At 46.8% G+C, this 27,564-nt stretch overlaps 1 protein-coding gene across 21 annotated transcripts in view; it reads right to left on the bottom strand.

Moving 5' to 3' along the window:
* LOC115180474 (CUGBP Elav-like family member 2) overlaps nt 1–27,564 on the bottom strand; it is a 164,279-nt gene that overhangs the window by 127,477 nt on the left and 9,238 nt on the right. For 3 of the 21 annotated variants that reach the window (XM_029742583.1, XM_029742596.1, XM_029742586.1), the window contains exon 1: nt 23,620–24,312. The exons of 1 other annotated variant lie outside the window; for it this stretch is intronic. In XM_029742583.1, the coding sequence (XP_029598443.1) occupies nt 23,620–23,741 (122 nt within the window). In that variant the 5' untranslated portion in view covers nt 23,742–24,312. Of the gene's footprint in view, nt 1–12,941; nt 13,369–23,619; nt 24,326–27,564 lie in introns of those variants that run through there. 17 more of the 21 variants (XM_029742591.1, XM_029742590.1, XM_029742592.1 and 14 more) reach the window with 13 other exon arrangements.

Raw genomic sequence — 27,564 nt, forward strand, 5'->3', positions numbered from 1 at the left:
CCCTCTCTCCCTCAGTGACATATCCTGACCTAATGTAAACGTTATACATTACCCTCTCTCCCTCAGTGACATATCCTGACATAATGTAAAGGTTATACATTACCCTCTCTCCCTCAGTGACATATCCTGACCTAATGTAAAGGTTACACATTACCCTCTCTCCCTCAGTGACATATCCTGACCTAATGTAATGGTTATACATTACCCTCTCTCCCCCAGTGACATATCCTGACATAATGTAAAGGTTATACATTACCCTCTCTCCCTCAGTGACATATCCTGACATAATGTAAAGGTTATACATTACCCTCTCTCCCTCAGTGACATATACTGACATAATGTAAATTGTTATACATTACCCTCTCTCCCTCAGTGACATATCCTAACATAATGTAAACTTTATACATTACCTTCTCTCCTTCAGTGACATATCCTGACACAATGTAAATGTTATACATTACCCTCTCCCTCAGTGACATATCCTTACATAAATGTAAATGTTATACATTACCCTCTCCCTCAGTGACATATCCTTACATAATGTAAACGTTATACATTACCCTCTCCCTCAGTGACATATCCTGACATAATGTAAACGTTATACATTACCCTCTCTCCCTCAGTGAAATATCTTGACATAATGTAAACATTATACATTACCCTCTCTCCCTCAGTGACATTTCCTGACATAATGTAAATGTTATACATTACCCTCTCTCCCTCAGTGACATATCCTGACAGAATGTAAATGTTATACATTAGCCTCTCTCCCTCAGTGACATATCCTGACAGAATGTAAATGTTACACATTACCCTCTCTCCCTCAGTGACATATCCTGACATAATGTAAACGTTATACATTACCCTCTCTCCCTCAGTGACATACCCTGACATAATGTAAACGTTATACATTACCCTCTCTCCCTCAGTGACATATCCTGACAGAATGTAAACATTATACATTACCCTCTCTCCCTCAGTGACATACCCTGACATAATGTAAACGTTATACATTACCCTCTCTCCCTCAGTGACATATCCTGACAGAATGTAAACGTTATACATTACCCTCTCTCCCTCAGTGACATATCCTGACAGAATGTAAATGTTACACATTACCCTCTCTCCCTCAGTGACATTGTTAGTTTCTAAGATCTCCACCCGTCTCCCCTTATCAATGCCTGCCACATGTAATTGCTTCGCTGCACTCAACACATTCCAAGCTTAGTTGCACCCACTATATACCTTCCTCCTATAACCCTTAACTTCTGGTGTAGACCCTCAACCTCAGCACTCCATCAGTGACATGAATAAGTCTGCAACAGTACCTTAAGTTTCCCTCTCTGTCCAGAGCCATCTGAGCAGCTTGATCAGAACCAGCTTTGAGTAATGAAACAATGGTAGTAACAGAGCAATATGACCTGCAGGGAGAGAGAGGCTGCTCTCTGTTTCTCTACGCTAGAGGGGGTGGAAATCAGATATCCAACACTGCTGGACACAACTACAGCTACACGCGCACACACACACATTACAACATCTCTCCGAGGGCAGCTAAGGGCATAACATGCACCAGATGTTTGCCTTTCATCTAGGGGACTGTTTTTCTTATTTCTCTCTCTCCCTCTCTTCTCTCCCTCTCTCCCTTCTTCTCTCCCTTCCCTTTCTCCATGAGGTGTGTGGAAAAAGCACAGAGCAATGAGGAATCAATGGCTTTAAAGATCCCTCATGTCTCTGTGGCAAATTACAGTGGCCCTTTCCTGAGCTGTGCCGTTTGAAGGGGGGAACTCTCTCTCTCTCCTTTCAAATCACTCACTGTTGGCTGGAATCAGAAGAAGTGGCAGCTTTAGAATGTGAGGTGAGCCTCTGTCTCTGTACCACATACCAATGGATGTGTGTGAAGTGCCGGAAGGTACTTCACACACATGAAAAGAGTCACGTGCACATACACACACACGCTCATGCACACACACACAATTTCCACACCGAGAAATGCTTTATTTAATCCAGTCCTACTCAGCACTGCACAACTCAGCCCCGATGGTCTTATGCTCACACAGAGAGAACAGGAGGAGAAAGGAGGGCAATGGGTCTCTCTCTCTCTCTCTCTCTCTGGGTTTTACTGATCTATTCTCCTAGCTGTTTACTTCTCTATACATCTATTCATCTAAACATGGGAAACACACATCCCTAAAGGAAGATAAAGATTCGCTGACAGATACACCATTACCGTTCCCCTTCCATTTCCACCTCCTTCGCCTCCCCCCTTCAGTGTTGATATTCTTGTGACATACCTCCTCCCTCGCTCCCCCTCTCTCCCCCTCTCTCCCACACAGTATCAACAGTATGTGCAAAACCGGAGGCAGTAGCTCCATAGTTAACAGACATATACTGTAGGGTTGTGGCTCAGGCCTGCACGATCATACATACTATAAAACACACAACACATACTGAACACACAACTTCCTCTAAGCTAACAGGAAGAGAAGAGGAGGAGGGAGACACACGAGGAAGGAGAGGATGAAAGGAGAGAAAATATACATGATGCATTTAGGCCCATAGCCCTATATGGAGGAGGGGAAGGATGGATACATGGATGAGTGGAAGGATGGATAGAGTAGAGACGGTGTGTGTGTGTGTGTGTGTGTGTGTGTGTGTGTGATGGGATGGGGAGAGGAGAGAATCCTCTAGAGGTGCAGATTAGATCAGTGTTACGGCTGCACACACCCCCAGGACACACAGGAGATAAAGATAAACAGATCCCCTCACATCTATTTCCCCTCTCCTCTCTTTCACCATCTCCTACCTCCCTCCCTCTCTTGGTCTCCCCATCCTACTCAATCTTCCAGTAGGATGGAGAGAAAGGGAGAGACAGAGAGGAAGAGAGAAAAAGAGACGGTGACAGAAAGGGGAAGTAGAATAGATCCGTTTCTCTCCACCCTACTCTCCTTTATACATAGCTTTCTTCTCTTTCCTCTTTCTCTCCTCCTCTTCCGTTCCCTCTTTCTCTAACTGCATCCAAGTGTCCCGGGGCACTGCACTAAATCACACTTCTCAATAAAGCTGTCAGCATCCCCTCCTCCCCCCCTCCAAAACCCAATAACACCACTCTGTGGTGCTCCACAATACACACATCGATCACTACAGTATGTCTAACACACACACATCTATCACACCAATAGAAGCCCCCCTGGCACCATGCCAAACGCAAGGGCCTATTGCAGCAACTTTATAGGAGGAATTGGTTTAGTGAAACGTGGATGAAATGAAATTGGGGGGGGGGGGGCATAGAGGGTTATGGTACTGTGGGAGTTGGAAACTGCAGGTGCACTACTGTTGAGTGAAGTCAAGCTGTGTGTGTGAGAGAGAGAGAGAGAGAGAGAGAGAGAGCGTGAGAGAGAGAGCTCTACCCTCCATGTTAATACTTCCACTCTGCTGCTCTGTCTGTGGTCAAATAAAGGTTGCAGCTTTCTGACACGCTATTCATGTTTCCCCCCTGAATCAGGGTGCATTCTCAGTCAAGGAGCCACGGTTAGCCCTGACAGCTCTCTACCCAGCGGTGTCTGTTTACCATACAAAACAGAGAGTAAGGGTCATAGAAAGAGAGAGAGAGAGACAGACTTCACTTTTATTTATCATCTATTTCACTTGCTTTGGCAATGTTTCCCATGTCAATAAAGCCCCTTTAATTGAAATAAAAACTTGAATTGAGAGACAAAGAGAAAGAGAGAAAGATAGAGGGAGGAGATATGTAGATACAAAGATATACAAAGTGTAGGGATCACAGAACTACACTGGCAGGTGTTCTCCTGTTCCCCTACACTAATCTAGGGTCAGTTTCAACTTTTTCTCAATGGTCAAGGTTACAATTGGGGGAGGGTAAGCTGATCCTAGACCAGTGCTTATGGTACAGATACATTAAATCCATGCATGTTACACGCCACTGCACACATGCACATGCCACACAGCGTCTATTACACTCTGCAGAAGATGGCAGAGAGAAGGAGAACAAATAGACTCTCTAACTCTCATTTCCTCCCTGTCTGTGTGATGGCTCCTTTATTTGAGCAAGAGAGAGAGAGAGAGAGAGAGTAAGTCCTCAAATGTTAAGAAAAGAGAGGGAAAGGAGAGAGGGGACAGAGGAAGGATAGAGTGAGAGAGAAGAAAGCCAAGGGAAAAGGAGGAGAGGAGGAAAGGAGGTGTACAGGGCTGAGGCATGATGCATGACAATGCAGAGCTGTGTAGCCCAGCCAATGCAGAGCTGTGTAGCCCAGCCAATGGAATGGCTGAGTATTGGACATAGAGATCTCTCCATAAGAAAGAAAAACAATGTTCTCTCCTCTGTAAGAATTCGGGTGTTTTCTCCGAGTCACCACAGCACAGGGATAGGACGTGTACAACACAAAGAATCAAATCAAATGTTATTGGTCACATACACACGGTTAGCAGATGTTAATGTGAGTGTAGCGAAATGCTTGTGCTTCTAGTTCCGACAGTGTAGTAATATATAACAAGTAATCTAACAATTCCCCAACAACAACCTAATATACACAAATCTAAGTAAGGAATGGAAAACGAATATATACATATAAATATATGGATGAGCAATGATAGAATGTGTAGGTTGGTGTGTGTTCAGCTTTCAATCTATGTGTGTGTTCAGCTTTCAATCTATGTGTGTGTGTGTGTGTGTGTGTGTGTGTGTGTGTGTGTGTGTGTGTGTGTGTGTGTGTGTGTGTGTGTGTGTGTGTGTGAGTGTGTGTGTGTGTGTGTGTGTCTGAGCTTCAATCGTCTCAAGGCCATCAGTAAAATACAATTCACAGGAAATAGAAAGCTCCCACACACAAACACACACCACCTGTCGCATCCTCACGTGAGCAGGAGGAGCAGGTGCAGTATGCTGGAGGAGCAGGCGCAGTATGAATCCTCACGTGAGTTGGAGGAGCAGGTGCAGTATGAATCCTCACGTGAGCTGGAAGAGCAGGTGCAGTATGCTGGAGGAGCAGGTGCAGTATGAATTCTCACGTGAGCAGGAGGAGCAGGTGCAGTATGCTGGAGGAGCAGGTGCAGTATGCTGGAGGAGCAGGCGCAGTATGAATCCTCACGTGAGCTGGAGGAGCAGGTGCAGTATGAATCCTCACGTGAGCTGGAAGAGCAGGCGCAGTATGGTGTAGGAGCAGGTGCAGTATGAATCCTCACGTGAGCTGGAAGAGCAGGCGCAGTATGCTGGAGGAGCAGGCGCCGTATGAATCCTCACGTGAGCTGGAAGAGCAGGTGCAGTATGCTGGAGGAGCAGGTACAGTATGAATCCTCACGTGAGCTGGAGGAGCAGGTACAGTATGAATCCACACGTGAGCTGGAGGAGCAGGCGCAGTATGCTGGAGGAGCAGGCGCAGTATGAATCCTCACGTGAGCTGGAGGAGCAGGTGCAGTATGCTGGAGGAGCAGGTACAGTATGAATCCTCACGTGAGCTGGAGGAGCAGGTGCAGTATGCTGGAGGAGCAGGTACAGTATGAATCCTCACGTGAGCTGGAAGAGCAGGTGCAGTATGCTGGAGGAGCAGGCGCAGTATGAATCATCACGTGAGCTGGAGGAGCAGGTGCAGTATGCTGGAGTAGCAGGCGCAGTATGAATCCTCACGTGAGCTGGAAGAGCAGGTGCAGTATGCTGGAGGAGCAGGTACAGTATGAATCCTCACGTGAGCTGGAAGAGCAGGTGCAGTATGCTGGAAGAGCAGGTACAGTATGAATCATCACGTGAGCTGGAGGAGCAGGTGCAGTATGCTGGAGTAGCAGGCGCAGTATGAATCCTCACGTGAGCTGGAAGAGCAGGTGCAGTATGCTGGAGGAGCAGGTACAGTATGAATCCTCACGTGAGCTGGAAGAGCAGGTGCAGTATGCTGGAGGAGCAGGTACAGTATGAATCATCACGTGAGCTGGAGGAGCAGGTGCAGTATGCTGGAGTAGCAGGCGCAGTATGAATCCTCACGTGAGCTGGAAGAGCAGGTGCAGTATGCTGGAGTAGCAGGCACAGTATGAATCCTCACGTGAGCTGGAAGAGCAGGTGTAGTATGCTGGAGGAGCAGGCGCAGTATGAATCCGTGTGAGTTTGTGTGCACAGTACAGTATTTGCTTTCTTGGTTACGAGTGAGAGAGAAAGGGAGAGAGAGGACAAACTAATCTATTCATTCAAATCAGAATCCTATGCATTTGAGCTATTCCCTGTAGACGTGAGGATGATAATCAGTTATTCTTTATGAGGCGAGAACCCAGGGCTAGAGGAAAGGAGCGAGAGAGGGATAGAGACAGTGCTAGGGGACATGGTGAGGTCTCTACTCTGTATCCATCCTCTCTGTTCTGTCTGTCTGGTGCTGAGTGGAGAGCATGACATTCCAGAGAGGTAAGAGTAATGAGCCAGTCATTAGAGGTTCATTTCCCCATGTCTCTCTCTCTCACACCCGCCAAATTAGCCTGCTAATTAATCCAACCCAGATTAGGACACAGAGGGCTGGGCCAAGACAGCCCCAACACACACTCACGCACAGACATACACGCGTGTATGCCCTCCCACACGCACACCTAAGATCCCCAGTAGTGATACATCACCCCGCTGACATTCCTGAGTCGCACCAGCTCAAAGGCATTCATCATGATGTCACACCCTCACACACACACACACACACTAACGTTTTCAGCAGATGACATGAACCAGCAATGTGCGGTCCACCTAACTGAAGACATCATCATACAACTGGCACACACACACTCAAATGATTCAGTCAGGTTGAATAAGGGTGAAAAAGGTTAACAAATCTACTGTAGGACATTGCGACCTCCAACGGTACTGATGACAGACCCCGAGAGTGCGTATGTGCAGGTAAACCGAGAGTGCGTCTGTGCAGGTAAACCGAGAGTGCGTCTGTGCAGGTAAACCGAGAGTGCGTCTGTGCAGGTAAACCGAGAGTGCGTCTGTGCAGGTAAACCGAGAGTGCGTCTGTGCAGGTAAACCGAGAGTGCGCCTGTGCAGGTAAACCGAGAGTGCGCCTGTGCAGGTAAACCGAGAGTGCGCCTGTGCAGGTAAACCGAGAGTGCGTCTGTGCAGGTAAACCGAGAGTGCGTCTGTGCAGGTAAACCGAGAGTGCGTCTGTGCAGGTAAACCGAGAGTGCGCCTGTGCAGGTAAACCGAGAGTGCGCCTGTGCAGGTAAACCGAGAGTGCGTCTGTGCAGGTAAACCGAGAGTGCGCCTGTGCAGGTAAACCGAGAGTGCGCCTGTGCAGGTAAACCGAGAGTGCGTCTGTGCAGGTAAACCGAGAGTGCGTCTGTGCAGGTAAACCGAGAGTGCGTCTGTGCAGGTAAACCGAGAGTGCGTCTGTGCAGGTAAACCGAGAGTGCGTCTGTGCAGGTAAACCGAGAGTGCGTCTGTGCAGGTAAACCGAGAGTGCGCCTGTGCAGGTAAACCGAGAGTGCGTCTGTGCAGGTAAACCGAGAGTGCGTCTGTGCAGGTAAACCGAGAGTGCGTCTGTGCAGGTAAACCGAGAGTGCGTCTGTGCAGGTAAAAGAACACTGGGGCTGAAGGATTTTATAGACATGTATGTGAACTAGCTACTGTAGTAGACAGAATGGAGAGGCCTCTCTTAGTGCCACTGGGGGAAGAGAAGATGAGTTTCTCTCTCTGTCCCTCCCTCCCTCCCTCTCTCCCTCCTTCCCTTCATCCATCTCCACAGCAGATAAGCCACAATTCAAATCAGAGTCTCCTGTGCTGTCCAGAACGGGCTGGCACTAAGCCACATCCTGCCTGACTGACAACCCTCCCTCTTTTTCTCCCTCTTACTCCTTTCTTTCTCCCTCTCTGCTCTCACACCCTCCCTCATTGAGCCTCACATTTTGATTGCACCCCTCTCTCTCTGTCCCTCCGTCTCCCTGTCTCTTTTCCTGCCTCACAATGCCCCACCTCTCACTCACTCCATGTCCCTTTCACACTTCCCCCTCCCTCGCTCACCCTACCCACCGTTCTCCCTCTCCGTCCCTCCCTGTAACTCTCCCTTCTCTCCCCCTGACACACATTTCTCATGCGATCCTATGTTCTCTGTCACATGAGGTTTCAGCTGTTGGACCCCTGATTTGTGTGCTTTCTGAGTGGGAGTGAGGGCGGGAGGGAGTGAGGGCTGGAGGGAGTGAGGGCTGGAGGGAGTGAGGGCGGGAGGGAGTGAGGGCGGGAGGGAGTGAGGGCGGGAGGGAGTGAGGGCTGGAGGGAGTGAGGGCGGGAGGGAGTGAGGGCTGGAGGGAGTGAGGGCTGGAGGGAGTGAGGGCTGGAGGGAGTGAGGGCTGGAGGGAGTGAGGGCGGGAGGGAGTGAGGGCTGGAGGGAGTGAGGGCGGGAGGGAGTGAGGGCTGGAGGGAGTGAGGGCTGGAGGGAGTGAGGGCTGGAGGGAGTGAGGGCTGGAGGGAGTGAGGGCGGGAGGGAGTGAGGGCGGGAGGGAGTGAGGGCTGGAGGGAGTGAGGGGAAGACAGGTGTTGTTCACCCGTGCATAGGGGATGATGAATGGGTGTCTGTAGTCAAATACACCCTTTCACTGCTTCACTGAAGGAATAGAGGGATGAAGGAATGGAGCAGCTGTCTCTGGGGAGGAGGAGGGGAACGAGGGAGAGAGATTGAACGAGGGAGTTAGTGACCGAGGAGTGAAGTAAAGAAGGAACAACTGGACAGGAGAATAAATAAGAGGGAAAATGATTTCCCCCGGCCGAGTTCCAATAGTCTTTTCCTTTCCTTTTTCCTCATGACGACGGGTCTGGCAGGACATGACAGGTGAAAGCAACGTGATGGAACCTATCCAGTCTGTTGACTTACCTGTGATAATGATGGAAAGGAGACGAGGAGGAAAGGAGATGAGGACATCTTAGTGTACTGTTGAGCCTCCCAGTGAGAGGTCTGACTGGGTCAGTGTCATGGTTCCTCAGGGCCAGTGAAGTTCTAGTCAAGTCAAACAGATGTGATCCTACACACACAGTCAGTCTGGGGTGAGGGGTCGCACATTTCCCAGGTAGCCCGTTATTAAGAGGGCCACTGCCTTAAAGGGGGCATTTTGGGCCCTAGACACTTCCACAACCTCTTGTCCCTTCTATGTTAACAGATCTGAAACCACTGCTAGGCATTATAGTGATGGCTCCATCTAGTTCTGGGATAAGTTACTGTAATTAGAGCTTCCACCAGTCTTTTCAAGGTGCTAGGCATTATAGTGATGGCTCCATCTAGTTCTGGGATAAGTTACTGTAATTAGAGCTTCCACCAGTCTTTTCAAGGTGCTAGGCATTAGAGTGATGGCTCCATCTAGTTCTGGGATAAGTTACTGTAATTAGAGCTTCCACCAGTCTTTTCAAGGTGCTAGGCATTATAGTGATGGCTCCATCTAGTTCTGGGATAAGTTACTGTAATTAGAGCTTCCACCAGTCTTTTCAAGGTGGTGGGGGCTAGAGGAAGTAGCTAGAGGCCGAACTGAAACGGGGCCAAGAATTCCTCTGGGAGCCAAACTCTGAGTACACTACCATCAGTTCACTAGACTCATGGGGGATCTGCCATTTCAGGTCCATTGAACAACAAAAAATATCATGGAATAAAATTCTGAGAATTAAAAAAGGGTCATGGAAAAAACATCATCGTCAGGGACTCTAATCTAAAATCCAAATAGAGCCATTCAACAACCCGACACAAATAATGTGGTATATGATATTTCATAACAACACATAACTGCTTGGTAAGTCTTGGGAGCTAGGTAAATTAATAAATAGCTGAGATATAAAAACGTGTGTTAGTGTAAATTGTAACTGTCACCTCCCTGTTATCTGCTGGAGCTGTCCGCCTCTCTGTAACTGGGTGAGAAGCAGCATCGTTGCGAGGCCACAGATAAGTACCCTCCAGTTAAAACCTCCAGATTACCCAGCATTAACGGCACTATGGTGCGGTCCCCGCGGCGGGCAGCAACCCTCAGCCGGCGACAGAAGCTCTTTCCCCACCACCCCCAACCCCTCTCATTATAAATCCAAAGCATGGTGTGTGAGGTAAAAGGCGGGATGTCACACACTCACACAGAGATACCGTGAGCTGTAGCAGGGCCTGGCTACAGAGGCAGGTAGCCAGATAGCACACGCCACTAAATGTCAGGCAGGAGAGAAAAGACCATTTAAAAACAGGCAGAGCCTTTCAGGGCTGGAGGCTGGGGAGAGAGGAGTTAGGGGAAGTAAAAGCTAGGAAGAGGGCGACAGGACTGAGGGATTGGGGAACGGAGCGATACAGGAATAGAGAAATGGCGTCGCTGTGACTTTGAAGGTCTCCCAAACCCCCATGGTTGTGCGTGTGTTTGTCTGTGAGAGCAGGGGGCGTGCATAAAGGCATAGACACTGATAAATGAGAGGGCAGTGTGAGTATAATGGACAGTGGAGGGAAACAGCTCAATGTCTGACGGGATCAAACAGGGTCAGAGTGTCTTCCGCCTCTGGAACGAGAGGTCACACACACAAAGGCCATTTGGTGAGGCCCGTTTAAATGTGCAACATTTAACAACGTAATGAGAGAAGTCATGAGATGGCAAAAGAGCTGAGGGAGGGAGAGAGGGAGAAGGAGGAGAAGGAGAAGGGGGGGTACATTCTCACCATTAGAACGTGGGCCATCAACAGCTAACGCTCTAAGCCGAGGGGACGTAAATGGGACAGAGACTGGGAGCGCGAGTCAGCTGTGAAGGCGGAATAACAGACTGCGATCATTATGTCAGCCTGAAAACCTTCCTTTGTCCCCGTTCTAGGAATTCTGGATTTAAGTGAATTAAGTGTCTCGTTGTGCACGCAGTATAATCTGATTTCTGTCCCTCTTATAGCAGAACTCGTGCCGCAGACCCCAAATCGAATTTGAGCAAGCATGGAGTTGTTAGTCACTGCGCATTCCGATATGGCTTGAATGAGCTTGTGTGTTTTATCCCCCAGGTTTTTTGTGGGACATTTTAAAAATGCATTTCCTGAAATTCTACACAGTTTGACATGACTTATTATGCCTCTCTTAAGGGGTATTATGAGGGGTATACGGAGAGGCATTTTCAAAACAGTATAAGTGAAAGGATATGTGCAGGGGGAAAACAACTAACTTCCTGCATTTGAACACATTTTGCCATGGGGCAGAGAGAAAAATGTACAGTTTATAATGATATAGCACACATTTTGCCATGAGTCTGAGATAACATTTTGCCATTTTAAAGTAACTGTCTAGTGAAAATCACACCTTTTAAAAGTTAATATTCTGTTAACTTATACCCAAATGTTGTTGACTCGTATTTGTGGCCAAAGCTTAAATTGGAGAAAAAAACGCAACCTCAAACTTGTATTGCAAACAGACCATTTAAAAGATGCCTGCTATTTCCTTATAGAGGATGATGTCATCCTTCTGAGGAGGATGAGCTGGCCAATCAGCAGTCTACTGGCATGAATATTTTTCATGACCAATATAGCCCACACCATTCTGTTTTGGGATATGCCCATACCATTCAAACACAGAAAAGCTACTTGTTAATATATTCTACATAATAAAAAAAATTGAAGGATAAATATTTCACTCACATTGTAATTAATTATAGGTCATATTTCATAGAAATCTGGAAACACTGGACAGTTACTTTAATAAAGGTTGGCTTCGGGCAAAACCACAAAAATAAAGGCTTTAAACTGTATAACTGACCAATGTACCATCACACCAGGTCATTTAATGTTTTTTTGGGGGGGATGAATAAGATATTTGGCTACAGAAGCTCCATTTACCAAATTCTATATCTTCTGTTCAAAAACACATTCTGTGAAATGAAGTCCACACATTCTGGAGGGGTTACTGGCTAGCTACAAGTGACTAGCTTCGCTAACAAACTAGTTAGGTCGGTCGCGGACGCGCTTGACCAGAATGAAACAACTACGACCCAAAGGCACACCCCATTTATGTTTGAAAATTGAGAAAGAGGAGGAGTTGGACCGTTTTTCGAGCCCAAAGTCGACCGTTAAAGCTAATTTCCTGCAATTCTACTCCTTTTGCCATTGCTTATGGCATGTTCATATACTTTCTGGGAGGGCTAATTATGGGGGATCTACCTGTTCTAAATATTGGGGGGGCATGTCCCCACAATTTCACCTATGCTCTGATCTATTTCACTATGCAGTCATGCCATAGTGAAATACAGTCAGTCTGCAGTGCAAAGCAGCTGTCAATATCCCTTTCACACCGAAGTAGCATAGAACTAGTGCATAAATGAATTATTCTCATATTTGCAAACAAAGATGTGCATAATGACAAAACAATGCACAAGACAGCAGAGCTGGCATGCGCGTTAAATCATTAGCATGTGACACACACACCACTGTATTTAGGGATGATTAGAGGGGGAATAGAGAGCCACTCTGTCCCGCAACATGTGCACTCACTCTGTCCAAGCAACCCCGCTCCCCACTGCTTAGCCTATCCAAGCGAGACCCTGTGACATTTTAATGAGCGGCTGCCGCAAATATCAAAGAAGTTATCCAGTTATTCCGCGCATGTAGCAGCGGGCGAGGAGATACACTAGACAGGCTACATGAACAACAATTTGACGACAGCTGATAAACGACCTTTTTAATTGACCAGGATATCATTCTAATCCTCATAATGCCGTTCATTCATCCTTGTCCTGTCTGTTAGGCAGCGTTATCTCGTGTTTTACTGTCGGGCTCGCAGCAGTCTCGTTTTCTTCAACGTCTCCATCAAATTCCCCACAAACACAAACTAACAGCATCGAATAGCGTAATTGTGAACCAAATCCAGTCTCTCTAAACACAAGCGCAAACATTTCCACATTGGACAGATGTTTTTCATAATCACAACCATACTCGGAGAAAAAAAGGGAGAGTCGGCAACCCAGAGGAGAACAGGCAAATGACTCACATTCTATCGCCCGGAACCAGCAAGCGGCTCTCCACCATCATATCGGGCAGGAAATCCAGATTGTAGGATGAAGTCATGTTGCCCTGGCTCTGTGTCCCTCCGTGTACAGGCTGAGGATCCGCGCTCTCCTCTCTGCTCTGCTCTGCCTGACAAGTATACAGTGCGTCGCTCTGCTCTCTCAGCGCTCCCAGTTCGACAACTGCGCCTGGCCGCGGAGACGGAGAGGGACAGGTGCAAGTGCCAGGGCAATCCCCAAGGCAGTAGACACACACTCGGCAGTTGTCACATTCTCTTCTTCACCCACATTCGTTTATTTCCATATAATCCTGTCTGAAAATCCGCTCTGCTCAGGAAACTGTCGGGCTGTGGAATGCAGGTGCCGAGTCGGGAGGCGTGGCGGCCCCGCGCTGCAGCTAATCTTTAACCATTTGAAACCGTTCCTCCAATGTGCTAGATACCGTTATACCGGTTATTCCCGTGGATATGGGAACATTAGCAGACAGTGGCTATTCTTCACAGTAATATGTTAGGGTCATTATAGACAAAACGAATGATAGCCTAATAAGTGCAGCAATACAAGCCCCCCAAAGATGTGTGCCTTTGCAATATTGAACTGTAGGAGGCTAAACAACATAACTCGATATTTTCTGCCAGAAAGAATGCTTCGGTTTGGTGACCTCTTTTCCATGAGGCGTTAACAACCCCATGGCCCAGCTGTAATCAATGTATATGATCGAATGCGCAAGGAGACGTGGCCAAGCACACTCATGAAAACCACATTTTACATTTCTCATCACTCAATAATGTTGGCACTTAACATGGGCTATACAAATTATATATTGTTTAACGCAGCTAGGGCGGTGGGTAGCCTAGCGGTTAAGAGTGTTGGGCCAGTAACCGAAAGGTCACTGGTTTGAATCCGTGAGCAGACTAGATTAAACATCTGTCGATGTGCCCTTGAGCAAGGCACTTAACCCTAATTGCTCCTGTAAGTCCCTCTGGATAAGAGTGTCATGGGTGTGGATGAAGTAAACAGGATAGGAAGCTGCTGTGCCCAATAAAACCAAACGCCTAGGACTCAAAGCTCCCTCTCTGCTCATCCCTCTGGGGAATAAAAGGGAGACACTATAACAAGAACGACTCTTTCTTGGCAATAGATGAAACTCTCTTGGGGAGAATTGAACGGGAACTGGGTCATGTGGAGGAAAAGAGTGAGCACAGAGTGTGCCTGTTAGTGTGCAAGGTGGTGTGAGCCCAGGCACAGCTCTAGGGATAGTTTTCTTTTTTTGCACATAATGGTTAAGGTCAGTGTATGGGGGAGAAAACTGATCCTACATCAGTACTTTAGGACACAAGGTCCCTGGGGTGCAAACTGTACGGTACTGCATGTTTCACCGCACATGGCCCCTATATAGTGAAATAGGTCATAAGTAAACAACATGCTACTATATATAGCAGCATTATACAGGATAGATGAGGTAGAGAGGTCAATGGGAGGCAGACCATGGGGGTTAGAAGGAGGACGCCGGATTGGCGAACATTCAACAAATCTGATCAAATCAAATGGATTTTTCGTCAAATCCGTCACGATTGATGTATTGTAACAGGCCCTCAATGTGGCTACTAAAGTCTGATATTGATATACTGTATTTGGCTGTTTTTGCTGCATAACATTTAGGGACTGGATGTTATTTGTAATGAGGGACACCTGGAGAAAATAAGACCTCTCTGAAATGAAAATAGATGGCCCTCCCTTCAGTAAAATATATTTTTATCAAGCCTAATCTTCATGATTAATGTTCAAACATAGACGCCAAACAGTATCACGATTCTTGTCTAATGCTTGTAAAAATGATTCATGGATCTCTCAACTAGCCTTACACCTCACAGACTGGAGTGACTTATCCGAACACTTGAACAACAAAAAAAACGTGAACCTCCCCTATACCCAAAATAATAATAATAATTCAAACAAGATGGATAGCACAGAACATACCTACCATTTAACCTCACTCCTAGACCAGAGCCTGAGGTATGCCATTTCAGAAACGCTTCTTTGTTTCGTAAGCATTACATGGCAAAGTAGCCAGAAGGTTGTGGATTCACAGACCACCGCGGACAAGGATAGGAGTGAAAATATCACGCTTACTACAAGTTTAGATAGCTGGCAGCTAGACTAACTTACCAATCTAAAAATGTTTTGCTTATGTGGGCTAATTGAGTGACTGCTGATGCACAATCAAATTTAGAAATTGCACCTTGTGTGTTCTATTATTGCAACGCTCAACAGTAAGTTGAGACCCCGATTGAGTTTCCCACAAAATTGGTCTGCGGGTCTACAAAATGGGGGCTGCGGGCCGCATGTGGCCGCGGGCCACCAGTTGCCCACCCTGGCTTATAGTATAGGCTATGGATCATTAGATTGAGACCACACTAGGCACGCTTGATATTGCGTGCCCCCCAGCAGAAAATCATAGATGAGGGGCAGCATCAGGCACACATTGAGCTATAATAAGAAACTCATTCTCAAACACAGCTAAATTACATTTAATTTATTAAAAATTACATGACGCTCCCTTGGACTAAATTAAAAAATACTTAACCCTCCCTGATTGAAATAGAAAAAGTATGCCCTTCCCCCATTTTCCTCCGGGTAACAATTGTGTACATTTCGACCGCTCACTCAGAAATAGTCCCTTCACAGGTTTAGAAGAAGTGACTGCAAAATGCTAACTCCTGTTCGTAAAAGCTGGTTAGCATAGTTAGCATAGTTAGCATAGAGAAATCAGTGGTGGTAGCCAAAGTCGTTTTTTAGCTGTAACGCAGTTGATTGTGACGATGACATGAACATGTATTTGGGTTGACATACATACTCCAATTTTTACCTCAACATAGCGTGAAATACACATATAAACAATGGACTAAATGTATGCTAATGTTGCTGGGGGTCAATGAGGAGATTCGGGATCTTTCCCCCATGGCATCTTTCCCCCACGTATTTCCATGGCATTTCCATTCTTTAGGTCGAGGTCCATTGACCTCTTTACCACATCTATGATAATAGTTATTTCAAATATTCTTATGCCTTGAAGGAAGGACGTTCTCACAGGATACATGGGGTGTGTGCTTGCATGTACAGTATGTAGTTGTGGCTGTGTGTGTGTGTGTGCGCATGCCACATGCGTGTGAATCCGGTGCTATCTTGCAAAACTCCAGACACCTTTTCACTTCCACAGCTGAGATACCAGTGCTAGTGTAACAGAAACAGGTGCACGGAAGACTTCACCAACCACATTGGCATTCACACACGCTCTCACACACACTTTGCAGTCATACCTCCTTTTCTTTAACGGAGTAAGTTTAACATAATGTGTCCTTCCCTGTAACACATGCATTAACAGTGTGTTAACAATCCAACATTCACATTAAATGAATCTACTGCTTTAGAAAACACAATGAGCAAGTTTAATACACTCACACTGACTCCTTTACCCCTGATCCAGGAAGAGTATCAGAGACAAGACAGAGCCTAATACTCTCACACTCCTTCCTAAACCCTGATTCAGGAACAGTGTCAGCAAAAGACACAGGTAATCTCCCAGTAGTAAGATATAGCAGCTCCAGTTTAAATGAGGGGTAACATGAGTTTGTGTGTATGTTTGTGTATGTATGTATGTGTGTGTGTGTCGTGACCCTTTGTCTGTAGTATAACAGTAGGACACTCTCTCTGATGCCCTGTGGCGAGCAGGCCTTGACCTACGACCTCACTACTTAAGGCCTTTACAGAAACCTAAACTACAGTGAGGGAAAAAAGTATTTGATCCCCTGCTGATTTTGTACGTTTGCCCACTGACAAAGAAATGATCAGTCTATAATTTTAATGGTAGGTTTATTTGAACAGTGAGACAGAATAACAACAAAAAAATCCAGAAAAACGCATGTCAAAAATGTTATAAATTGATTTGCATTTTAATGAGGGGAAATAAGTATTTGACCCCTCTGCAAAACATGACTTAGAACTTGGTGGCAAAAAGATCTCAGACGTTTCTTGTAGTTGGCCTCCAGGTCTGCACACATCTCAGGAGGGATTTCGTCCCACTCCTCTTTGCAGATCTTCTCCAAGTCATTAAGGTTCGAGGCTGACGTTTGGCAACTCGAACCTTCAGCTCCCTCCACAGATTTTCTATGGGATTAAGGTCTGGAGACTGGCTAGGCCACTCCAGGACCTTAATGTGCTTCTTCTTGAACCACTCCTTTGTTGCCTTGGCCATGTGTTTTGGGTCATTGTCATGCTGGAATACCCATCCACGACCCATTTTCAATGCCCTGGCTGTGGGAAGGAGGTTCTCACCCAAGATTTGACGGTACATGGCCCCGTCCATCGTCCCTTTGATGCTGTGAAGTTGTCCTGTCCCCTTAGCAGAAAAACACTCCCAAAGCATAATCTTTCCACCTCCACATTTGACAGTGGGGATGGTGTTCTTGGGGTCATAGGCAGCATTCCTCCTCCTCCAAACACGGCGAGTTGAGTTGATGCCAAAGAGCTCCATTTTGGTCTCATCTGACCACAACACTTTCACCCAGTTGTCCTCTGAATCATTCAGATGTTCATTGGCAAACTTCAGACGGGCATGTATATGTGCTTTCTTGAGCAGGGGGACCTTGCGGGCGCTGCAGGATTTCAGTCCTTCACTGCGTAGTGTGTTACCAATTGTTTTCTTGGTGACTATGGTCCCAGCTGCCTTGAGATCATTGACAAGATCCTCCCGTGTAGTTCTGGGCTGATTCCTCACCGTTCTCATGATCATTGCAACTCCACGAGGTGAGATCTTGCATGGAGCCGCAGGCCGATGGAGATTGACAGTTCTTTTGTTTCTTCCATTTGGGAATAATCGCACCAACTGTTGTCACCTTCTCACCAAGCTGCTTGGCGATGGTCTTGTAGCCCATTCCAGCCTTGTGTAGGTCTACAATCTTGTCCCTGACATCCTTGGAGAGCTCTTTAGTCTTGGTCATGGTGGAGAGTTTGGAATCTGATTGATTGCTTCTGTGGACAGGTGTCTTTTATACAGGTAACAAACTGAGATTAGGAGCACTCCCTTTAAGAGTGTGCTCCTAATCTCAGCTCGTTACCTGTATAAAAGACACCTGGGATCCAGAAATCTTTCTGATTGAGAGGGGGTCAAATACTTATTTCCCTCATTAAAATGCAAATCAATTTATAACATTTTTGACATGCGTTTTTCTGGATTTTTGTTGTTGTTATTCTGTCTCTCACTGTTCAAATAAACCTACCATTAAAATTATAGACTGATACTTTCTTTGTCAGTGGGCAAACGTACAAAATCAGCAGGGGATCAAATACTTTTTTCCCTCACTGTAACAAGTGTTCAAATGCCTGTTAGGAGTCACCGATGCAATAATGTCCACAAGCCTGAGGCTTCCTACCATTATCACACACTAAGAAATGTTTAATTGTCAATATAACTGCCATGTTCTCTGCAGGAGCTGCTAACCACCTTTTATTGAGGTTTCTCACCTTGTGCTCATGTTTTCTCCTTCTCATTCTCTGTTTTCATAAAACCGGGTCTTACTCAAAGGAGAGTGGGACAAAAAGTCGATGCAACGCAGAGTGCCTGGATACAGCCATTAGCCGTAGTACAGTACATTAGCCATATACCACAAACCCCAGAGGTGCATTATTGCTATTATAAACTGGTTACCAACGTAATTAAAACAGTCAAATAAATGTTTTGGTCATACGCGTGGTATATAGTCTGTTTAACCATGGCATTGTTGAATACTCCTTTCTGATTGTCTTGAAGGGCATTCTAGAGCGTGCATTATTTCCCTGTAACGCACGGTATATTAGCACGGTGGAATCTAATGGCTATCGTTCATTTTTACATGTTTACATGCTTTGTTTGAGCTGCTTTTGAAAGCAACAGTCGAATTGAAAACAGTATTGGTATTGTTGAATTGGATTTTCATAATAGCAAGCTAGGTCTGATGGTTTGGTTAGCTGTAAACTGTGTACGTGATGAATACATTTGATTTGATTGTGTTTTTACACCCCCCCTTCTCTGTTTCCCAGGGTTGTGTGTTCTTTAAGCGTCTGCTCAGGGCAAGGTCTCCCTTCTTCGCTCTCTCCCCCCAACCCTTCTCTCCAAACTCTCTCTCCTCAGGCAGGGATACAGCTGCCCAACAACACAGAGCGATCACATCATGTAAGACAGAGAGGGAGAGAGAGAGAGGGAGAGAGAGAGAGAGAGAGAGAGAGAGATGGAGAACACATCACTCAGGACTGACATAGATCTGAACCAACCTCTCTAACGTACCTGGCAGCAGGAGTTCAGGCAGTTCAAACACCTCCATAAGACAGAATAACCACTACCGTTACATCATCAAAGTGAGACACTCCCAAAATAACCATCATCATTCTTCCTCTGAAGCTTCCCTGCTCCGCTTCTTTCTCTCACCCAAAGGATTGTGGGTAACAGCGTGCTCCACTCGTGATGAGTGTCTGTTTTTCTACACGTGAATATTTAATGTGAGCTCATGAATAAAGCAGGAGAGCAAGCAGCTGTGATTGAGGCTAAGTGGACATGGGAGGAACCTGCTACAGGCCAGCTACAGACAGACAGACAGACAGACAGACAGACAGACAGACAGACAGACAGACAGACAGACAGACAGACAGACAGACAGACAGACAGACAGACAGACAGACAGACAGACTGCTCCATACATGATTGTTACGGCTTGGTAGTCGTGGAGGAGGAATGAGGCGCAGGAAGCAGCGAACACAGGGTGGTGGTGTTTTTAATATACACTCACACAAAAAACAAATGTTCCCACACACAGGGGAGAAAGTACATACGGCGTCAAAACAACGTCGACACGAACATAAGCCGTCTGTCAAAGAAACAATCATTAATCCCGCACGAACAGGAGCGGGCCAGCTAAACTAAATAGCCCCTCTAATGGCTAATTGACCACAGGTGTCACAAAAATAAAAAAAAGGGAAAAGCAAAAGGGAATCGGTGGCAGCTAATAGGCCGGTGACGACGACCGCCGAGCGCCACCCGAGCAGGAGGGGGCGCCACCGTCGGTGGGAATCGTGACAATGATGCTTCAACAGGATCACTCTCACAGACATGACATTGTCAGATCATGTGAAATGAAGGTTTTGTGTGTGAAAGTCAACTTAAATAATAACAGAGGAGGTATTTCTGCTCTTTAAACACAGACCCAGACTCCCCCCCCCCCTCTTCTCTCAGTCAGTCATCTATATTGGTCTGGTTCATGTTTGGAACATAGTGTTTCAGAGTGTGCAGACTCTCTCCTTCAATCTGATTGGCTGGTCTGATGGTTGGTACGGTACAGTAGGTCTACCTGTGAAGCTGCTTGCCTATATTAGTAAATGCTCTGTGACCTGTAACACACAGACAGACAGACAGACAGACAGACAGACAGACAGACAGACAGACAGACAGTGGGGTTTCTAGGACATTCCGAACAAGTCTCTGGCTGTTGAGCAAATAGCATGTGACTTGAGGGGTGACCCTCATACCCTGATGACTGAACTGTAGCTCCTGCCTCGGTCTGCCTCGGTCTGCCTCAGGGGTCTGGTGGTCTGGTCTACACGCCTTTAAACTGAACTGGGAGACAGAGACAGAAGAGAGGACTGTCTAACTTGACCCTGTCCCCTTACTGCACTTCCTCAGCTGTCTGGACAGTCTGGACAGTCTGGACAGTATCACACCAGAAAGCACTGTGCATTGTTGAGCTCAAATGGTCGGAGTCACAATAAACTGTTCAAAACAACAATACAGCATGGAACTTCACTGTAAAGGCTGAGCTGGCCTTGGCTGTTCCTTGCTATTCTATACTTCTGTGTGTTTGGCTAGCCAGCCTGTCCTGTGTTATGTTAGCCATAGACCTGTAGTCCCATGTTGGCAGTAATCTGGAATAACTATGGAATAATCCATCCTGTATTAGCTAGACCCTTAGTGTCTCTGTTGTCATTTTCCAGACGGGACTAATATTATTACTGAAGGTAATACAGAGAAGGGTGCATGTTTTGGGAAGAAAAGATGTCCGTGCACTGTTAAAGATCACTAGGAGGAGTGTGAGTCATGTAAAACACTGTCTGTACACACCTCTCCCACAAACACACACATAGGTACACATTCAGTAGTGCATTGTCCTGTATGGGTGTAGGGGGATAGAGGCTGGCCAAAACACTGTCCAGTCCAGCTGTAGTGCAACAGAGCACGCTCCGGCTGTAATTGGCCATCGCCACGGTGACAGAGAGGAGTTAAAATAAAGCCGGCTGGCTGTGGGCCCTCCATTCATTACACATCCCTCTCTCCTTCCCTCCGTCTCCATCCAATATGTGCTACCCTCTTTCTCTCTCTCACCCTCTCTCTCTCTCTCCCCCTCCCCTACCCCCCTCTCGCCCCCCCTCTGTTATTTTCCTCATTAAAGTGGGACCCAGGCAGTAGCGGTCACTGCCTCTCATTTATTTTCATTTGAAACTGGTGCAGCTCCACTGATCCTCTGGGGCTGAGCAGAGAGAGAGCAGGACGGTGTCATTCTGATAACAACCACCCAGCACACACACACGCACGCACGCACGCACGCACGCGCACACACACACGCACGCACGCACGCGCACACACACCCACACACGCGCACATACACACGCGCACATACACACAAGCACAGATGCACATATACACACGCACTCACATGCAAACACACTAGCAGACACACACACACATTCACATACCTACAAGCTCATAGCCACAGCTCATTCACTCCCTTTCTCTCTCTCACACATGCACTCTCACCCTCTCGCTGGTGTGTGTGTGTGTGTGCATGTGTGCGTGTGTGTGTGTGTGTGTGTGTGTGTGTGCATGTGTGCGTGTGTGTGTGTGTGTGTGTGTGTGTGTGTGTGTGTGTGTGTGTGTGTGTGGATACTGGGTGTTACTTCCAGATGGGGAATCTCTTATTAATCATAATCGTATTAGACTGATGAACTAATGACTACTGATGAACTAACGACTATTGATCCAGAGAAGAGAGAGGGGCTGTAAACAAAGCAGGACAGTGCTCGGGGACCGACCCAGGTGTGTGTGTGTGTAAAGCACACACACACACATACATGAACCCATACATCCATAACCACCCTGTTCTAACTGACCCAGCCGGACTCTCATTATTGAAAAGGTGGGCCGGAGATTAAATAGGGCGTAGTGATTCTGACGTGCTCCTTTCACTTTGCTGTAGTGGGTGGTTGGGCAGATTCATGAGGGCCCGGGGACCATTTTAGAGCCCATTGCCTCCACCTTCTCTGTTTCCTGGATAATGAGAGAGAGAGGTGCCATAACTGTGCTCTCTAAACCAACAGAAAGGGCCCTAAAAGGAGACTTCTACCCCATAGGCCATTAGGGAGGCGCACTTAGAGAAGCACACTTAGAAGGGAGCGCTTGGTTTAATGCTGACTGGGCTTGCAGAGGAGGCCCATCCATCCCTGTCTTGGTTTTATTGTCCCATAATAAAGCATTAATACACAAGGCTGATGGGTGATTTATTATTGTTTTACCATGTCTAGGCTGTGTTCATCAGTATGAGGCTAAGCCATGTTTTAAATAGTTATTAACTCTCAAAAGGTACATGTGGTTTATATTGCAAAAATACATCTCTATAAAACCGGGGAGTAATGATAAAATGTGGAGGAGAGAGAGAGAGAGAGATAGAGAGCGGCAGACTGAAGTAGCTGGCTGGCAGACTTATTGTTTGTCTGTGTCTGTCTCCTGGAGCTGGATGGTTCTGTACCCGCCCCATTGTCCCCCCTCTCCCTCACCTCCCTCCTTTTCCCCCTCGCTCTCTCTATCCGGGTGACTGAGATCCAAATAAACAAAGCAGACATCTTTCAACAACCCCAAAAATTGTCTGGAAACGAGGGAGAGGGGGATAAGAGAGATAGAAAAAGAGAGACACAGAGAAGGAGAGGTTGGATATTCTGTTGATCAAACATGAAAAGGTTAGGTCTGTTTTTGCTAAACGAACGAAAGACACATTTTGCACCCAAAATCCAAATATGGAGTCTAGTCTACCTTCTTTCTCTCTATTCTCCTGCTCCCTGCCCCACCCTCCTCTCCTCTCCCCCTTCCCTCTCCCCCTTCCCTCTCTCCTCTCTGGATTACAGAGTAGTATAAACACACCATCCTGATCCACTGCCCTGTCCCCTGGGCAGCCTCCTCCCCCTAGAGAGGAATAAAGCCCCTATTACCCCTCTTCTAACCCTCCGCTACCCCTCCATGACTCACATACAGAGAGAGGAGGCATGAAAAAGGAGGATGGGTTGGAGAGGAAAAGAGAGCAAGAGAGGCACAAGCATTGGATTTTACACTTGAACAAATGAACAGTCGCAGGACAGAAAGGAGGGATACCTAAACAGAACAACAAGCGAGAAAGAGAGCGAGAGGCAGAGAGAGAGAGGAGCAGACACTGACAGACATTGGAGTGAGATATGACAGAAACACAGACTGAACCAGAACACAAAACACCCACTAAAACAGGAGATCGCATGAGAGTGTCTGGGTATGGTTCCGACATATATATGTGTGTGTGTGTGTGTGTGTGTATATGTGTGTGTGTGTGTGCATACCTCAGCAGCAGATCGTCGGCCCTCATGGATCCGCCGGTGGGGTGGGGTGCAGAGGGGGGGCAGCATATGCCGTCGACACACACACTCTGCACAAAGCCCAGCTCGGACGAGAGCTCCAACATCTCTGCTCCTAACCGCTGGTTTTCTCCTCTGATTCCTTTTTTGTTCACCCTCTTTTTCTGTTTCACAACAAGCGGCGGCTTTCTGCTCTCTGTCTCGCTCGCTCTTGTCCTCGCGCTCTCTCGTTCCTATTTGCACTACAGAAACACACGTTCTCTCGTCTCCTCCCCTCTGCTTCCCGCTCTCTCTCTACCCCTCCTTCCTCCTCTCTCTCTCTCTCTCTCTCTCTCTCTGGTGGAGCGGTGGAGACCCTGCTGGCTTGCCTGGCTGAAGTAATCTCCCCTGACAGCTCAGCTCATGTTGTTGTGTTGTGGGCCTATTTTACTCTTAATACTATCACCCTGAGCAGACCAGCCTGACCCAGCCCAGTGCAGCTCAGTCCAACTCTGATCTAGTCCAACTCAGTTTATTCTAGCCCAGCACAGCCCAGTTTTAACCTAGTTCAGCCCAGCCCAGTCCCCAGTGAATGGAGCTAGCCTACTGGATATGGCCCATACATTTCATGTTGTTTCCCAGCTATAAGACAGACTTGTCTCAGCTAGTGGCCCTCCCTAAGGGGGCCCTGCCAGCAGCTACAGCTAGGCTCCACTACCTGTCACACACACACACACACACACACACACACACACACACACACACACACACACACACACACACACACACACACACACACACACACACACACCAAATCCGGTATCTGTCACATCAGAGCCTGTCCTACTCACAGGAGACGGAGACAGAAGACTCAGGAAGCAGCTGATAAAAAATTCATCCTTCTGTTTATTATGATTTATGCATGTTTCACTGAGCCAGGAACAAAAAAAAGAGAAGCCTACAGCTTCATTAGCACCTCAATGTGTGTGTGCGCGTGTGTGTGCCTGCATGCAATGAGGATAGAGGAGCGGTGTTCAAGTTATGGATTGTCTGGGAGCTTCATTAGAATGTTTGCGATAATGTGCAAAATAATATATGCCCTCTACAACACCTGCAAGGGACCAAAACAACACTTTGAAAAAACAAGTATATTCACAGTTAAGATGCAGTACACAGCTCAGCTTCAAACTCCAAGCCCTAATTGCTGAATTTAGTCCGTCTGTTGGTTTTTCATTGCAAATCTGAGGGTCATATTCACTACCCTACTTCTTACTCAGTTCTACATTCTAAATGTATTCTATCCATGTCCCATCACAGACCCTGATGCCATCCTAAACTTTAAATCTGGATATTTCCTGCTGTAAGTGCCAATCTCCTTCTGTAAATCTCGTCTGCTGCTCTAGGATCAGTCCTGGAGGGGCCCTGAACATCTGGTCATGTCTGAGAGAGGGGTGAGAGGCCAGCACTCATACAGACCTGAGGAAATGACAAATTACAATCCTGGATCAATTCTCATTTGGTGTGGATTTTAGCATGATTGCATGCCGCCCTAACACCCTAACTAACCCAATCATATATCTCATTTTTGCTTTTTTTCCTCTCCTCTCGCACACGCACGCACGCACACACACACGCACACACACCGTAGTGTGACATCATAGTAACTTCAGGCCACTGCACAAATATACAGTAGCTGTCACTGTCTTTGTTTTCCTATGGTGTTTACAGTTGAATGAAATGACCTACTTATGAAGGTTGATAGTCTCTCTCTCTCTCTCCCACTCACTCCCTTTCTCTCCCTCTTACCCTCTCTATCTCTCTCCCACTCACTCCCTCTTACCCTCTCTTTTCTCTCTCTCTATCCCGCTCCCACTCACTCCCTTTCTCTCCCTCTTACCCTCTCTCTCTCTCTCCCACTCACTCCCTTTCTCTCCCTCTTACCCTCTCTATCTCTCTCCCACTCACTCCCTCTTACCCTCTCTTTTCTCTCTCTCTATCCCGCTCCCACTCACTCCCTTTCTCTCCCTCTTACCCTCTCTATCTCTCTCCCACACACTCCCTTTCTCTCCCTCTTACCCTCTCTTTCCCTCTTCCTAACTCAGTCTGACAGTGAAAGGTCAATGCCCATTGGCTGCATGGGGGGGGGGCACTATCTGATGTAAGAGCGTTGTCATGGTAACGTATGGCAGGCGGTGTACTCTCCTAGCCAGACTCAGGGAGGGCAGGGACCTTTATACTAACCATGCCAAACCAGAGCCAGTCCTTGACTAAGACCAAGCCTGGGCCAAGTCATGACCACTACACACACTGAATGAGCCAAGAGAGAGATTAGCAACCAAAAACTCTTAGCAGTAAGTTCTTTGGCAACGTTATTGTACCTTTAACAGTGGTGCCAATAAAGTTTGACTTTGAATGTGTGTGGGAGAGTGGCAGAGGAGTAGAAGGGGAGGTGGGGGGGGTAAACGATGTCTGTGAGTCACCGTTAGCTGAGCTCCCTATTCATAAAAGAGGGATTACTGAAGTCACTTCTTTTCTTATTTCTCCCACTCTACCTGTATTTGTTCAGGCCTCACTCGGACTGAGTAGAGAACAAGAGTACATATCCGCACTCCTCCTCTCCTTTCTCTTCCCTTTCTCCCCTCACATCCCCTTAAGCATTCTGCCCGTGTTCATCCATTCAAGAAATCCTCTCATCCTCCTCTCCCCTGTCTCTGGTCTTCCTTTCTCTCAGTCTTTCCCCTCTGTTTCCTAGCAAGAAAAATACAACAATAATACATGATTTAGATTTTTTTCCCCGAAGAAAGAAAAAAGCTTGACTCTGCAGTTTGACTGTAAGACAGGAGAAGGCAATAAAACTTGCATTCGATGCAAGATTCTGCAATCAGGCCGGGGTATGAAGAATTCATCTTATCTCCCAGCGCACGCAGCGGCGGACAAGAGAACCTATTATGGGATGTTTTCATCCATTGTGGAGTCTCAAGTCTTACGTCGGAACAGATAACAGCTCTTTTGTCGCCCTAACAATGTCCTCATGGGTTAGTAAACAAACGGCTGTGTGGTTCAGACGAACTGAGAAGGACAGGGGGGTCAGAGAGACAATCAACAATGAAAGGAGGGATGGATGAAGGAAGGATGGAAGGAAGGATGGATGAAGGACTCAAGGGAGAGATAAACCGCTCTTCCTCTCGTCTCCCGACTCCAAAGCCAAGGACATCCATATGGGGCAAACAAAGGGATTAAAAGGAAAGAGACAGAACGGAGCGATCAACAAGGCCAATCAACACCTCTTTAATACCGAGAACCATGGGTAATAATAATATCTTCCCCAAGGTCAAACTAGGACTTAAAGCCCTGGTATATAGGCCTACACAAGAAAATAAGGGAAAGAAAAATACACACGCATACCCACCCATACACTTTACCCACAAACACCACCCACAAACACTGCCCCCCTCCCCCCCAACGCAGACAGGTTCCTGTGGTTGTGCATTGGAAAGCAGGAGAAAGCAGGGCTGTTCCACTTACAGGCATTAGCACACAGAAATGAATTTGTCACCTTCCATTAAGGGAAAAGCAGCCCTCGTGGCTTGTCAATTATCTCTTAACAGTGGAGAAAACACACAACAGGACGCCTGCCCTGAGTTTCAGAGTGTTTGTGTGAATAGAAAGTGTGTGTGAATTTAAGAGATTGTGTGTGTGTGTTTGTGTGTGTGCGCGTGTCGGTGTGTATATCTGTATATGCCTGAGTGCATCAGTATGTGAGTGTGACTATGTTCGACAAAAGGCTCATTACTAGTAAATTCCTTCATTATTTCTGAGATTAATTTTTGCGATATAGTTGCCCTTGGTCCGTTTATACTAATGTGACAGAGAGACAGTAGTATTGTGTTTAGATTCTGCCGTCTGTCTTCTTGCTCTCTCTCCTCACTCTCTCTCTCCACTCTCTCTCTC

Source organism: Salmo trutta, chromosome 40, assembly GCF_901001165.1.
Source record: "Salmo trutta chromosome 40, fSalTru1.1, whole genome shotgun sequence".
In the NCBI taxonomy this organism is placed as follows: domain Eukaryota; kingdom Metazoa; phylum Chordata; class Actinopteri; order Salmoniformes; family Salmonidae; genus Salmo; species Salmo trutta.